The 17,435-nt window shown below is 40.7% G+C and overlaps 1 protein-coding gene across 2 annotated transcripts in view; it reads right to left on the reverse strand.

Moving 5' to 3' along the window:
* The window catches only part of LOC121179435 (chemokine-like protein TAFA-1), a 97,764-nt gene extending 80,615 nt beyond the window's left edge, over positions 1-17,149 (reverse strand). For both annotated transcript variants that reach the window (XM_041034299.1, XM_041034298.1), the window contains exon 1: positions 17,020-17,149. In XM_041034299.1, the coding sequence (XP_040890233.1) occupies positions 17,020-17,143 (124 nt within the window). In that variant the 5' untranslated portion in view covers positions 17,144-17,149. The remainder of the gene's footprint in view (positions 1-17,019) is intronic.
* Positions 17,150-17,435: the final 286 nt, after the last annotated feature.

Here is a 17,435-nt window from a genome sequence, read left to right on the forward strand (position 1 = left end):
GCAAGTGTCTGGGAGTGTGCGTGCGTGTGCATCTGTGTGTGGTTTAGTGCCTAACCGCAGCTGGATTTTTACAGTGGCCTGTTAAATGCCCAATATCAAAACTAGGCCCTGCAGAGCTGTCAGCCACACGGCAAGCAATAGGCCTAATATCTCACATGGACCGCGGATTAGTTTCTGTCTGTTGCTCAGGGTGAAATGTGTAATCTCGTATCTGAGAAGTGGGAGGGAGAGGGGAAGGAGGAAGGAGGGGATTCTCGCCATTAACGTCTAACCTTTTAAAAATGGATTTGCAATTGTGACGAGATAAGGAACTGAATGTGATCCTGAAAATTTCTCCACCCCGTGACAAGAAACAGGGAGAGAAGGAAGGGGTAGACAATCAGAGTGTTCATTGTGAAGTTAACACTGCGCTTAAGATGTCGGCTTTCATCTCATTCCAAATGTGTGTACAGAGGAGATTAACACTGTGTGTACTTAGCATATGTTCTGTGTTGGACTGATTAAGTTAGACTATTTTGACAATGCAGCACAAAGCTCTTCCCATTAAAATCTAACACCTTTAAAAGCAGCTGGACACCATCTGTATGAGTGGCAATGATAGAAAGTAATGAAAACAAGTGTGTTTGGGTGACGTTACTCAACAAAATCATAGCTGATATCTAACTCTGATAAAGAAATACATGTTGTTCCATTTAAATCTGTTTAGTAATCATACAAATAGGCTGGAGACCAGCTCTAACACTATGAGCTCTACTGAATCACACTCAGCCGTACAAAGCGTTGGCATTATTTTATATCTTTTTATTATTATCAAGAAATCCCGTTAAAAGACCAAAATCAATAATGGAATAATCCACTAACAAGTATTGTGTGTATGGCCAGAGTCTGATGTAGCACATGGCTCCAAGCCATACAACTTAATTATCATCCATCATCTCACAGTGGCCATGCTGACATGCTCATGTAGCAAGAAAAATGTTTATTCAACATTTCAGCTTAGCGTGTTAGCGTGCTAAGAGTTAATATTTAATATTTAAATATTTCTAACAGGTATTTGGTCAGCAACCAAATTACTGATTAAACTGAAATTCTGACCTGATTATGTCACTGGATAAAATATTAAGGATCATCAAGTGATTAAAATTCATCTGGTGAGGAACATGAAGGTCTGAACGTGCTATATTTGATTTGAACCAAATTTTGTGGCAATCCATCCAAAAGATGACAAGGTGTCTCACTAAAAAACAAAAATGTCAACCTCATGGTGGGACAAGAAGAAATGTCAGAGGATCATCAAAGTCAGTGGCAATAACAGGAAGTGCAGTGGCTGCACTCAAAAAATTACACGATACACAATTCGCTTTTTACGCAGCGTTGCTTGTGATGTGGCACAAGGATCATCTGTAGAAATGGGTCTTTCAGTGCATTGTCATTGCATCAGACATTGCATGAAGACAACCTCTACAGACACAAAGTCAGAGAAGAAATCCATTGCTCACAAAACTGCAAGATTAAACTTTGCCAAAGAACATGCAAAGAAGCCTGATGAATGTTGGCAGCACTAACTTTCGTCAGATGAAATCAAAATGAATTTGTTTGGATGAGATGGGGGTCCAGCATGTCTGGCTGTGAGACATGTAGGTGGGAGCGTGCTGATATGGGGCTGCATGAGTGCAAAAGGTGTAAGGGAGATGACATTTATAGATGGCATTGTGAATACGGGTTTTTATACCAAAATACTCAATGAAAAGATGACTCAAGAAGCTTAGCGGGAGAAGAATTTTCCAACATGACAATGGTCCCAACCACAATGAATAAAAAAAAAAATATTTTTTTAAATCACACGAGAGTTTGTAAAGAAGAAAAAGGTGAAAACTATGACGTGGACAAGTGTGTCCCCTGACTGTATCCAAAGAACACCAGGGAGTAGAGCAGCTGCAAAGAATAAAAAGAATAATCTGTGAAGAACAACATAATATCTCTCCACAGATTTCTGCAAGATCATCTATGGCCAAAGGGCTTCAAATCTGTCATAAAAAATCAAGGCAGACATACTGAAAAAAAATGATAAAAATGTAATATTAAAGAATGGAATCTCTGTCAAACAATTCTGCTTTTAAAATGAATTGGCTTCATTCTTCTACAGCTTTTCCAAAAACAAATTAAATTGTATTACATGGACAGTATTTATAATTACTGAATATTTTAGTGAGTTTGACCTGGAGTGTACTTATTTTTGTTGTACACTGTAGGTGACCGTACTACTGAATGCCAGCACACAGTACTTTTTAAAAGGTTCAAGTTTTCACTGCCTGGCAGACTGAGAGTATGGCCTGCTCATAAAGACCCAATAACAACATCTCTTAGTTGCTCCTGGCCCACCATTACAGCACCTCCCTGATCAAATGGATGCCATCTGTCTGGCCGGGCTTCAGCAACAGCACTGCAGCAAGCCGGTTGGCTGGCTCAGACATCCTATCTTGTTCTTTTGCATACACAAAAGCTCATTCTCTTCCCCCTCCCCTCTTTCTTGCAAACACACAGGCACACATAAACAGGTGGATCCAGCCAGACATGCAAATGTCCAGAGGAAAATGTTGCGAGATGGCAACTAGCATCTTGCTGGGAATGAGATGTAACGGGTAAATGATGATCGATGGTAGTGTAGTCAATGGACAGGGGACGTGAGATTGATTGGCCAAATTTTCTCGCTGTTCAAACACAATGCTGTCTCCTCCAACTGGCAGAAAGGTTTGAACAAGATCCACACATCCACAGAAAACATGAATCTAATTGTCTTCCCTCTCACTTTCAGCCACAAAGCACAGGCACAAGCATTCTTCCTGGCTAACAATAAGAGATTAGAAAGATTAGCAAGTCATTACCTTATGGTTCGTAAATATTTTACCCTATTATCAATGTTAGACCTACAAGTTGTGCCTCTTGCATTGCTTTGTATCCTTCACATGTACAGTATGAGAGCCACAGTCCTCCTTTAAGACTACATAATCCCCTCTTGCTCATGAAAAGGAATATGAGACTGTTTTTATCGCTGCTGTCCTATGCGTAAGACACTCATTACGAGTGCCCTTGCAGAGAGAGCCGGGATCTGTTCGCCTTCCTCATCCAAACTCAGGATGAAATGGTATGTTCACAAGAGACTGTAAGACCTTACGAGGGGCTCATATTCACCTCCCAGTATCGCCAGTACTACTAACGTTGGCACCTCTGGCTAGAGAGTGAGAAAGAAGTCCCCTCATCTCCAGTGCCTGTGTTGAATAACACCTGTGAGGCACAACTCTGGGGCTTTCATCCCCTCAGGCTCCATTAAATCTCCCCTCAGTGATTCAGCACTGAAGTGGTACTCAGGTTAATTCCAGATGTCTACGTCCTATTCTGATGGTAGTAGGTAAAATATTTATCACACAAACTGTTTGAGAGGATGGTTCTCACTGACACAATTGAATGTCTTGCTCAATAGGTTAGTGTGTCATATGCTTGGATATGGTGTAGTGGTTGACATTCATTACACGCGAGCGGTGATATAAAGGATGACAAGAGCACACGACCGAGTTCAGCATTAAATGTTAAACTGTTTAAATAGTTATTTGTGCATGCAGACCAATTAAGGCCAAAGCTTATTTTCACTATCAATTAATCTGCCGATTATTTTCCTGAGGAATCAGTTCATCATTATGTCAGGAAATGTCTGAATTTAGCTAACAATATTCTTATTAATTTCACAGAGACCAGGGTGGCGTCTTCAGGTTTTTTCATTTATCTGACCAACAGTCCAAAACCCAAAGATATTCAGTTTACAATCACGCTTAACAAAGAAAAGCATCAGATTATCACATTTGATAAATTAGAAACATTAAGTGCATTTTTGCTTGAACAACTATAGAAACAATTTATTGATAAACACAAACCATCAGTGATTTATTTTCTGTTAACTGGCTAATCAATCAGCTACTAGTTTCAGCTCAACTCTTCGGCCAGTGTTTTTTGTTCCTTATTGTGTTTTTTCTTATCATTATTGTTGATGGCGTTCACATAGTTTGTTTGTTTGTTTGTTTTGATTTTCATATCAGTTTATGCATTTACAGACCTTTCAGAATATTTCATGCAGAGTTCTGATCGAAGCCAGAAAGTCCAAAATCAATATAGATCTTGTTTTGACCAGACCAGACCACTGCAGCATTTAATGACCCCAACCTTCATTGAAACTACATTACACTTTCATAACACATTACACAAACATTACACTGACTGCTGACATCTTTTGTAATTGCCATACACTGTGCTTACTGTGCGTCTCCTAAAGCAACAACCTTTCTTAAACATGCAGCCATTAAATTTATTCCCACACCCCTTTATCTTTATTTGATGCATCTTTGTGAGCCAGAACAGAAGTTCATTTCAAGATCAATTTGACATTGTAAAGTTTGTTCTGCAAAACAAGTTCTGCAAAATAATGACACAGCATTAGATAACAGTGTGCCGTGCACTGTAAAATGATTTAGGTTACATAAACTAGACATGAACTGATGGAAACTGGGTAATACTCTAAATGACACTGCTATTCTACTGTAAGAAAAGACACCAACAGAAAGAATGTCTGACAGTATATTGTGGAACTGGAAGATGTATGACACATATCTAATACCAAGCTATCAAAAGGTTAAGGTACAATCTGACACAAGTTTCAAGGCTGAAAATGTGACAATACTATTGTACCAGAGTCTATACTTGAGTGGGAATGACACGTTTTCTGTTTGCACATCTCAAACCAAGACACAACGGCTCTGTTCATACCTTACATTAACATGCATCTCAGGTGATCCGATCACAAGTGCACAGGTCTAAGTACGTCAGCTCCCGCCTGGCATTGAAATGCGTCTCCACATGCATCTCAAGTGACCACTTGTGATCGGATCTCACGTCCCTGCTATATATGCAAATAAACAAATACATCATTTATGTCTGCTAAGACCAAATGCGTTGTTGTTTTTAACTGGTGAAAGAAGTAGAAGAATCAGAAGAAGAAGAAAAACGAAATCAAAACAACACAGCCTTTGTCTATTCCTTCCCATGTTCCAGGCAAACCAAATTGCCCAGGCTGTTTGATGGACTCGTCATTTACCTATATGGGCTTTTTAAAAATGTTCAGATGTCCTAGACAAAGCCACCTTATGCAATAAGAGAATGTTAATGAGTACATACATCTGCTCACACAGAGGAGGTCAGGTGGTCCTTGACTGTGGCCCAGGACACATTCACTTACACACTTCTAGAAGAATATGTCGGTATGTATTCTTCCCAGAACAATTCTAAATGTGGTTTGAGCAAAGCCTCTTGGGTGCGTTCACACCTTTTTATTAGAGATCCACATGTGATCGCATCACCCAAGAACCGTGTTAATGTCAGGTGTGAACAGAGCCAATGCTGCGATACACAAACAGATACACAACACACACAGCCCCTTAATGTTTGGCAGGGTGGATGTCACAATGTCAGACAGATATTCTCCATGTCTACATCTAATGAGTCTCAAATGGGGCTTGTTCAGGGGTTTCTCTCTTCTTCACCACTCTGCCCTCCCTCCTCCTCTTCATGAGCTAAATATTCCTTTGCCAACACCCTGCTTAGGGTTTATTCCCCTACCCTCTGGTGTATACCACCAACCACATTACAGCAGTGGAACAAAGAGTCATAGCTCTTTGAATATGTACCCCCTTAAGCCTGCCCCAATTGCAGCTGTGGGTGACATTTCCCATTTGCTGAAGAGCCAAGAGGGGAAAAAAAAAAACCACAAGTCTGTTTGCCTGTCTGTCTGCCTTCTCATGTGAATCATCCAAAACTGTAATAACATCACTACAGCAACACGTTGCCACTCAGACACCTTGCACATCAGCCCAGACAGCATGTGCACAGCTCCCCTGTAGCCCAACAAACTCTAAGAAAAAGCATCAGCTGCTGAAACCATAAGTCATGTTAAAATAATGCTCTGTCATGTATGAGCAATTAATAACAGCATGTGTGCATATCAATCCTGCAATCAGACAGCAGATAAAGGTGTGGAAGTGCAACATAAGTGAATAATACTGGTGACTGTGGCTAATGTGAATGTTGAGACAGAGCCAGCTTCACCTCTTTCTGCCAGCCATCTCCTGATGCACATTCTGCAAAAAGGCAAAAAGAAAAAAGAAAAGAAAAAAAAAGGTGTAGCATGCAAGCTAAACAGAGGTGCTGAACACTCCACTGAATGTATCACAAAACATTTCTGTATTTTATTCATGGTTCAATCAAAGACTTACGCTTTGATTGTGCCTAAGAGAAGAGGGGGAGTCGTGTTGAGATGGGAGCGCAGCTCTGTGCGAGGCTTGCACTCAGCAATACAGGGGAAGAGGTGGAATGTAATACTAAAAGCTAATATACAGTAAGTGAGCCAGAGGTACTTCTTTTTCTCTTCAGCGAAACATCACACTGTTACTCTGCTTCTTTGCATCTGCTGCGAGGGAAACTAAAGCCCTTGATCCTGACGAGAGCAGAGCACATTGGCTCAGCTCTGAGCCCACTTTTCATTACATGCACATACAGGAACACAGGCCATCAATAGGGGAAAAAATACTAACTTGCTTGTAAGAAAAGAGAAACGAAGCTGCATTTAGCTTATCTAAGAAAATCATTTTTGCAGCATGAAATAAGTAACATTAAAATGCATCTTGATGTTAATCACATATGTCTAGTATATTGATTTTCCTGCTTCTCCATTTGCTTTTGTATGGACTACAGGTTTTAACCAGCGCAGTTTGCTTTTGGGCAAAATGTTGGGCACAGATATGCCATTTAATCTCCCCATGCTTCTGTTTTGTGGATGCGAGGGATGGAATTATTTTGCACCATGACTTAGTTTGAATGTCCTACAAAAGTAAAAACTCAGCAGCAAGATTATAAAAAGTGTTCTTTTTGTTTCTCTTTCATGAAGGAGCTTAAGCTCACAGGCCTTGATGTGGATTCAACTCCACAAGGACGGAGAAAAAAACATATTATGATAAAAGATGAGGTGAGGGATCCAGTTATACATCAGTACAGTTCCAGCACTTTTTATTTAGCATGCATGCGTACCTTGCAGTTTATGCCTTGGAGAGGGCTGAAATCCACAAGGACGGGAAAAAGATGTTATGATCAAAGACGGCATGTGGAAAGGTATTCAGTTCTATCAGCTCAGTTCCAATAACACTCCTATTTTGTACACATGTGCCATCCTCATATTTTTGTTGATGCCTTCGGGGAAAGGGTTGAACAAGTTCCTTAGAGTAGACATTAATCCTCATTTAAACTCAACTCACAAAACCTACAGAAAGAGGGTCAAAAGGTCCTTTTGCTGGAAAAGCCTAGTAGCTCATACCACTTAAACCTCTGGGATGTGAGATGAGGAAGAGAAAATCCTGCATAGCCTGTCTGGCTGTCTGAGGTTCTAAATAATATTTCAGAATACACACTGCCAACTTTGCTCAGTTTCCCAAGATAATTGAAGTTAAACATGTCCTTTTTGGCAATGCCACAGAGGAAGCTGACGTATAGAGGAGTGTGTGAGTAAAAGAGCGGGACTGGGATTAGACCCAAGGCAGATGAGCTGTGCGGCTAATAGGCAGACCGCGGAACGACAAAGACGAAGAGCATAAAAGTGAGGAGGGAGAGAGTGTGCGAGAGAGAGAGGAAGCTCCTCTGGGTCATTAGGCTACAGACAGACACATGCAGGTGCCACCTCATCCTTCATTCTCTCACTCTCCTGGCCAACAGGCACAGAGCAGGAAGGTATGAGGGCACTGAGCCATGCTCACTGAACCTGACATGTGCTGGAGATACTGTGGCAAATGAAGATACATTGCAGGCCCAGCGGATACTAATTGTCCTCCTACATTTTCAACAGTCTGTCACCATTCTCGCCACGTACAGTACAACTGACTGGCACATTTAATACAAGATACACAATAGTGTGAAAAACACAACATGGTGGCTGATACAGATTAAAATAAGATATCCTGTCTATTTATTTAGGCATTTGGCTGTGTCCATCTTCTCTGTGTCGTATTCCATACAGCAGTGATGAACAGTTAGCTGTGACATCTCGACCTAACTTCCATTATTAGAGCGTCTGCTGTCAGATAAAGCTGTGATAAGACAATACAGTGCTGCCTCGGCACCGCAGCCACATAGATTCATCCAGACACATCAGACAAGACAAATAGACCTCAGCTAATGCTGACAGAGCACCCTGGGTGGAAAATTTAGACAGACTTTCAATCATACGTTTGACAAGTGGGGACATATTCAAGCAAGAGGATTTCTGTTTCCATAATTCCAAACCCCATAATCCATTTTTGGCCCCTGTCAGGGCTCGAATGAATGATTCACTGGGCTGAACTGAGAATGCAAGTCACCTTGGTAACAAATTGAATATATGCATCTCAAATTTCATGTTATTAGGAGTGTGAAAACAAATCTGAAACACAGAAGGTGCAAAGATGAAGTGATTGTCGCACATTTTGTCAATGTATGCAAACAAGGTGTGTTCACATGTAGAAAGATAGTATGACAGGAAAAAAGAAATCAATTTTAAACTTGCATTAGGTGATTTTCTGGCCACAACAAGCTGTAAACACAATGCTGACATTTTAAAAATGTTAAAGTCCATATAGCAAACTTGTTTCTGTTCATATCCATCAGACATAGACCAACATTAGCTTTCAAAATTCATTGTCTTTTGTTAGCTTTGTGTTAGTCTCCACCACACAACACTGTCAGAGCCCTGACACTGAACCATAACAGTAAAACTGACAGAGCTGAGGGATACTGCAGAGTAGGCTAATAATTCTCTGTGGGTTTATCACTATGAGGAACTTCTTTCACCAGTAGTCATGTGATCCATTGTTAATATCAAAATATTTATTATGAGTGCTTTAAAGCAGAAATACTGATTTTTTTTTTAATCTATTAATATTTCAGAGTCTAAAATATCAGTGAACGAGGAATTGATCAATTCAAACCAGAGGCAAAAGATGAAATTCAAAATCAATGATTCTCTCTGTGTCTATTTCAACATATCAGAAGTGAAGCCATAAAAGACGGAAGCATGGGTGAAATATTTTCTTGCTCCTGGCACTCTGCAAGTCCTGGCTACAGACAATGGAGGTCAACATGCAAGTTTCCTTTGGATTCTGTTGGCTCTATTTTCACATTTCCTAATTTGCGACATAAAAGCCATGCTGAAAATAATTTATGTTTTGCTTGTCCCACTAGAGTCTTACAAAAAGTGACTGCAAAAAGCAAACAAAACAAAACAAAAAAAAACAGAGAAGTGAAATTCTTTAGAAACTAAATTAGTAGTACGGTTAAGACAACATAATTTGACTGCCACTGGGTAAATGAGCTGCTGGGACAAAGTGAGTCCCCTGCAAACGAAACACTCAATGAGTAACATTTGTCCCCCGCAGTGGTTTTAAATGATGCCACGAGGTAGCTCTGCTGCATCACAATTACCTGGCAGTGTCTCTTTGCCCCATTAACATAAGCAAGCTATTTCACTTCCGTGAGATGCCACTAAAGGGCCTGAGGGGCCTAGAGGTGATAGAGAAGCTGCATAAGATACGAATGAATAAAGATGATAATGATCTATGATATAGTAACTTTTGGTTGCTCTGTTTAATGTAAGTAAAATGGATGTGCTGAATGAATAAAATCTGACAGGAAAAAGTACACATAGAGGACAATTTCAACTAGATGAAAATAGGCTGACTGTGAGACATGCATGTCATGGTACTGCAAGGCAGTTGGGTTCTTTGGACAGTCTGTGTGGCTGGTTTGTCCATTTTCTCACACTTCAATTTATTGAAAATAAATGGGGGAATGAGCCACCTGTTGTAAATAGCACCTGTACACTCTGCCTGACATAATTATCTGAGATCAGACAAGAATAGGATCTAATCTGCTACCATCTAATCTCAGTCAAGGAGGTTGAAAATGCACATTCACTTAAAGGTTTGTGATGAGAAAGACCGCTGAGTAAATAAATACTAATGACACGGCAATATTGCCAGAGGTGGAATGAAGACTGTTTCCCAAGATAACATGAAACTGTGAGAAAACAGAGATCATTTCTCACTGGGTGTCTCACTTATTGCTGTCAAACACTCAGGCAAACAAAAACCTAATTGAATGTTGACCAAACCCCGCCCCCAACAACAGCTTAGCAACCGTAACTAAGGACAGGCAACGACACAGCCAATCAAGCTTTTTTTAGTTAGGAGCTATAATCTATTCCTAAAAAGTGTGGACAGTGGTGTCTTCTTCAGCCTTTACAAAACCAAAGAGACAAGAGCAAAAGTAATAAGGAATAGACTGAAGTGTGTTTGTCTTCTCTAATATAAGCTGAAAATCTTAGCATGTCCGGCTAATTAGCTCACTACCAACAGGAGTTAGTTCCAAAGGCGTGCGTCGGTAGCTATTATTTTGTAAGGTTACAGGTAACGTTAGAAAAATAGGACTGGAACATCCATTGTGTGGGCGCTTAGCATGACAATAGCATATTTAGAGTTTTAGTAATAGCATTAGCTACAGCTGATTAGCGATAATTATCATTTCAGCTGACAAAATCCAAGACAATCAGAAATAAAAAGCCTGCTTTTGTTTACCTCCATTTGCAATCAAAGACAATGTTTTAACTAGAATGGCACTCAGCAGAGCACATACCTCTGCCACTGCCAAATATTGACAAAAAATACCCTGGCAATGTTAAAGGAAGTGATGAATAATTCCTGGAGCAGCACCAAAATTTAATGTGTTCTTCCCTGGCCCATGCCCCATCCCTCCACCAAGTTTGGTGAAAATCGGTTCTACACTTTTTGCGTAATCCTCCTGGCAAATAAACAAACAAACAAACAAACAAACAAACAAACAAACAAACAAACAAACAAACCAACAAACAAACCAACAAACAGACACGGATGAAAACATAACCTCCTTGGCGGAGGTAATAATTGCAAACTTCGACTGGTACATCTATCACTGTACACTGTTAATGTGCCGTGAGAGAACGCAAAGCTTGGCAGGCAGTGGTAACTAAGGAGGCAGGGCTTAGTGAACAGTCAATTAAATAGAAACATATGCAGCAAGTGGTGAGTAAAGAGAGAATTTATAACTTCTGGTCTGCTTCCTCAGTGGAGCTCACCTCTAAGTGAATATCTGATTATGTGTGGAGGAAAAAGTCAAGAAATGGTACACAGGCCATAGAAACTGCCAATTCAACCTCCACTCCTCCCTCCCCTCTTGCTGGCCATAAAACGCAGTGTAATAGGATTCCTAAGCTTTTCCAGTGACTGCTTCCACTATCACACAGACATTTAAGTGCACTAATCCATGACAAATTGTCTCATCTGATCCATGACAAATCGTCTGAGGGGCCGATAGAGGCGAAGAGATGGAGGGAGGGAGGGAGGGAGGGGGGGGGGGACAAGAGGATGGAGGGCTGGGGGAAGAGGCCAGGCGCGGCACCTGAGTGATCAGGCAGTTATTGCCTAGTTTTTTGGAAAGGTTGCGTTCATTACCTCAAAGGACACGCTGTGTGATAGAGAGAGAGAGAGATCACGTAGTGCTGATGAGCTCTCTACCTAAGCCCACAGTTTTCAAAGCAATTATAATCCCATGTGGAGGTAGATTATAGGATTTGAGTTCCTCTGTTGGCAAGAGGCAGGATTTGTAGATGTCATGTTCGCAAAATGAATGATTCTAATTAAATTTATGTCGTATATAATTTATGATTTTCATCAGCCTGTAGTTTAATTTAGCTCTGACGGAGGTGGTTTTACATGATACGCATACAATAAATATTTAGTTATTAATGCAACAAAAAAAAAAGCACAGATAAAAAAAAACATGGCAACCTGCAATCTCATAAAAAGCTATTCCACAACAGGTCAGTAATGACAGTAATGATTTGGATATGTGTGTGTGTGTGTGTGTGTGCAAATTAATGTGTGCCTTATACTGTATGTTGCTGTATTTCCACATGAGCCAATGCTGCCAGCCAGATCAAACAATTTTTTTCATCCACTCTACAAAATTATGATTAAGGCATCATCCATTCAAGAGGCTGTAATTTAATTGAATTTTCTTTCACCATCAATTCTCACACTAATTAGTCCCCACAGTTTAATGGGGATGTAAATAAACCTGATTTAATGGAAAAACAAAAACACACAGAGCGTATATGGACAGCTGTTTTTGTGGATGGATCTGCCGCTCATACTGTAAAAGCTTACACCTCCACAGAGGAAGTGAAGCAGCAAGATTACCACTTTGAAGATGACTGTGTTAAGCAAAAGTGCATGTTCGCTTCTGTGTTTCTGCCACGAAGACTGAGCTATTGTAATGAGGACCCTGAGAACTATGGAAATGAGTTCCAAGTTGAAAACACTGCTGTGTGCATTCAGTTCGTAAGCCAGTGAAGCTAATTTCTTAACATTCCCAAACAGTGCCAGAAAAATCATCAATCTTCTAAAGCAGCCATCCGCTCAGCAATGGAAAGAAAGAGTAACCAAAAAAAAATAAATCAATTTATACCGTGTGTATATATGGCTTCCAGACTTCCCCCCACCTTGTCCTCATTTACAAAAAAAGACAGCTATCCTAAATCAAGCTCAAGGTTTATTTCAAAACTCTATATTTTGTCAGATTTTCCATTCCTCAGAAAACTCCAAACCTTAGATCTAAAGTTAAAATATTGGAGCTTCAGTGGATACATGAAGCGAAAATGCAGCACTACAGTATTTTGACAGGTTGTGTTCTTAAAGCATCTTTATATTTACCAAAGACATCCCTGCTTATGAGCACACTGTTGCTCTTGTTTGACCATCTTGGCTAATCAAAGTAATTACATGTTTTCTTCCACCTCAAAGACTTTGCTACACTGAGGGAGCATTATGGCACATTGAACAATGAGCTCATTAAAATGCCTTCCAATCATGTGTAATTAGACTTTACAAGCCATTTCAAACCAGTGGATAAAAACATAACAGCAGCACCACTGCATTAGTTATCGGCCTTTTCAGCTATTAACCCAGTTTGTGCTGTCATGTGTAACATTTTTCATGTACATGCAAAATCAGCATGCCTATGGTTGCCAGTCACTGCTGAATCCTATTTCATTTCGGCCTTTGATTATGATACTCTTTCAAATGAACAGCAGGTAACTTACACAATAAGTGGTTTAATGCAGAGTTGTGTAAAGGTGCACGTATGCAGTACTGCCTCTTCATCATGGCTGACAAAAAAAAAAAAAAAAAGGTCAAACAAAATGTCAGCCACAGACTGCTATCAAAGTGTAACAGGCCAGTAGAGTTAGTTTTACAGCTGCACCTGGAACAGGAATCATGCTGTTCTATTAGATCTGAGACTCTCTTAAACTACCCTGTCATAGTCATAATAAAACAAAGCAGCAGCTCAGGTGTTGTTATATTCAGTCTGCCCCTCTGGGTATTATACATTATGAACATGGCTACTGTATGCGTACTTCAGCTGAACAAGGGTAAATAAATACAGCACCCGCGAAGAGTAACTTATTGACAATATGGTACAACAAGGAGTAGACAACACATTATGGAGCACTTTCAATTTTAACGATAGAAGACACCAAATCTACAGTAACTACTGCCAGCAATGCACTGACAGTGTAAATTGGTTGCACTTTTACTGACTTGTGATGGAGCCCAGTACTATGTGCTGTCAAGAGCGGCCTGGTTTATGTGGCAGCAGTCTTGGCAGTGAGAACTTGTGCTCGCTGTGTTGGCAGGTGGGGAGAGCGCAGAGCCGGGCTTGTGTGTGTCATGTCACATTCAGCTCATCTGTCAATGTAGTGGATTATTTCTTGAGAGACCAGAATTGGCTGCCCAGAATCAGGCCGCCATCAATCTTCAGCCGCATGAGCAGGATGCAGGGGAGGCTGTGTGAAGCAGGGGCTCATGGGAAAGCGAGCGGCGCCGCTTCCTGAGCAGGTGACGAAGCAGTCAGGCAACTCGTTACTCAATCTCCGCCTCGGTGGTGACTATGCCGATTTGTCACGGAAACATAAATAAATAAATAAATAAATATGATCTTGAAACTTTATCTTCACAGTCACTTTTTTTTTTTTGTGTGTTGTTGTTTCGGGATGCACTGTCAGCTCACCGTTACAGGCGGCGAATAAGCTGATTTCTCAAACATTGTTAGATGCTTCAACAGGCTAGAGGATTACATCTGTACCTATCCCTACATGACCTTCACTTCCCCTCCTTAGATACCCACACAACCCCTTGTCTGTGTATCTTTGTCTATGTGGGAACATTTGTGAGTTTTTGTACCACTCTCAGACTCTCAGACAGTCGGCTGGGCTGCGTGCCAAGATCCACAAAAATTTATTTCAGGACACGGTTTCTTACAAAACACCAACCCAATATTCCACTTCAAGACTTATGCTTATGATTGTCCTGAAGACAATACAGTAGCACAGCATGCCACAGTGCAAGGCACAGGAAAGCCGCTTCACCTATCTTATCAAGAAATTTTAAAGATAATAAATCAATAATCTGAGTAAATGCACATGTGAGTCAAAGATAAGATACTATTTCTTTTCATCTTTTATCAGCACAAAACATGTTTTCAATCCCATAAATCACAAGCTTCAATGAAGAAATCATTCCACAACTTAGTTTACAGTATGTCAGACAGTATATCACAGTTTCATCTTTTAGAAACACAGAAACATTATTTGATTACAGAAAACAGCAAAGCATGAAAACCAATGGATTCTTCAAGGCAAGACATCTCTTTTTTTTTTTTTTTTTGCCACGTCCTACATATCCATATCTATTTATATCTGAGGGCTCTGGCCTCAATGAAACCAGAGAGCTTCTCAAATTATAAAATCAATTCTAATTCAAATATTCATCATAGCATTTCAATTCTGAGAGAGCAGTTCTGGTTAAATCGGTTAACGCCACTCCACGGCTGAGTAAGATTGATGTCAGCTTAATCCTCTTAAAAAAACATGATATACAGTAAATTGTACAGTTGCCGAGCAGCAAGGGAAAAAAAGAGAAAAAACTGAAATGAGCGCCCAGTTATAAAATATCATAATATATCCTAAGATCATGATTGTCAGCAGCAATTATGGCTGTCATATATCACAGTTTATTTGATTTTAAAAGTTTTCTAGAGAGTACACTCTAACAGACTTGCTGTGAATGCTGGTGTTTTAAGTATCTCTATTTTGATTATCTCTTAGTGTTATTACTTAAAACTGAGTAAGTAAGTCCCAATAATGTAAATGGAGTCTGAGACGTTAAAGTGAGCAGGGTGTGTGTTTATCTTCCGTCTCTACAATATAAGTTTGCATCCTCTCAGACCTGACGTGTCCAGAACACAGCTCCAGTATCCCCAGAGGACCCATGGAAATACCACACCGCAAGAGCCTCAGTGAGCGGATGCTTTGTGAATGTGCAAGAATGTACATGTCCGTACCCTCCTTTGCGTTGTATGCAGTAAGTGTATGAGATGATCTGTCTGACAGGAAACCTTCCAGAGACGACTCTCAGCCATAACCACCCTTTGCCTGAAGAGTAGACTCTTCTAGGTCTTCGCTGGAGGTGGTGGTTGGAGGAGGGGGCTGGGGGGACTATTTTTTTCCCTTCTTCCCCTTTGGGACCACTGCATTATTCAAAAGACACTTACTGAGCCTTGCACTTCCTTGTACATCTTTGGCACCAAGCTCGACTTGGTGTCAAAAAAAAAAGAAAGAAAAAGAGAAAAAAAAAACACAAGAAAAACTGGAAGCTAGCCTTTAAAAATTCATTCAGAGCTCTCTGTCGCTCATCCCTCACCCTCTTGTTCCAATTAACGGGACCGGGATACTTTGAGAACTTTCTATCATAGCTGGGATTTTCATGTGTCAGCTGTTCCATCGCAAAAAGCAAGCCAATTGCTGCGACATGCTGCTTAAAGTCACCAGTGTTTAACACAAGCATGGACGATTCAGGGCTGGATTTTTTTCCCACTTGCTGTGCTTCAATTACTGTCTTTTAGCTTGGCAATGCAACACACACAAAGAGAACCAAGCAGAAGATAGCATCAATGTTTAACAGCCGCTTGGCTTCCAGAGAGAGAGCCCCACTCTGCACAAGGGTTCAGCATGGGACTCACACTCATTGTTAGAAGCTTAAAGAAAGCCTTTGCTTTGCTCGAAAAAACCTTTGCCTTCCCTGTTACACTCCCACATACACCATAAGCAATGCTGGTAAGCTTCTCCATAATCAGAGAATTAGAACCGCCTCGGTGTCTACCCTTCCCTTTTGCCCCTACAGTGTAGAAGGCGTCAAGCTTAATTGCCAAACGTTTCCAGTGCAAAAGAGGGAAACATAATTGTCATTTCCATCTAAGCCACAGTGATCAAAGCTCCCTTGGTTACCAGCACAGTAATAGGGATTTTTGCCTACAGCTTGTCCTACTCGCAACAGTCTGCCAGCAAGATTCAGGGTGCAGTAGTCGAGAATTCCTCACCGCACACAAAAATCAAATCCCTACCAGCTAACTCGCAATGTTTCAAGATGCTCTTTGTCTAACAAGGCATCCACATTCAGATTTAAACACAAGCGTGCAGCTCAGCCAAATAACCAAAGTCCAGCAACCACATTACTTCCATAAATATCACAAAATGTATGCAGATAGACAGATTTGAGTATGACTAAATACAAGAATGTAACATGCAATTAGAAGCGCAATTAGTAGTCTTCCCCTTCGCTTATCTTGTATGACTGTGAGCATGGTGAATCATCATGTTACAGTACAGTGCTGTGGCAAATCATTCTGACTTACTGCAGCAATCTCTTGCTGTTGCTTTTAAACAGCCAAAGCTGAGAAGTGCTGCCCGTCTCACACTGTAACACTGTCCTGTGAAGCTGAAATCTGTCAAAGAGGCACACGTACCCAGGGTGAGAATGTCGGTGCGACCGGGCCGGGCCACATGGTGCTGCTGGATGGTCTGGTACAGTGTGGCCTGGCACAACAACAGGAAGCCGAGGCTAATCCACATGGCCAACAACCAGGACATGGTAAGGCCGAGTCTGCAGAAAGAAACACAGCAGGAGGGAAACAACAGGAGAACAGGGACAGGGTTGTATTACAGTGTGTCTCCATACATATTTACAACGCACACATCGTGTTTAATTTACTGTCAAACAAAAGAAAGAAACAAGAATACTACCACGTCTTCTGAAATACTGTGTTATCAACTAGAAATATTTAGACCAATATGTCTACTAGCATGATTTATTTACACGTACGCACATGGGTATTTTCTCATAATAACACTCGAAATGAAAAGCAAAAGATGGGCCAGAGGC

The sequence above is a fragment of the Toxotes jaculatrix genome, chromosome 3, assembly GCF_017976425.1.
Source record: "Toxotes jaculatrix isolate fToxJac2 chromosome 3, fToxJac2.pri, whole genome shotgun sequence".
Lineage (NCBI taxonomy): Eukaryota > Metazoa > Chordata > Actinopteri > Toxotidae > Toxotes > Toxotes jaculatrix.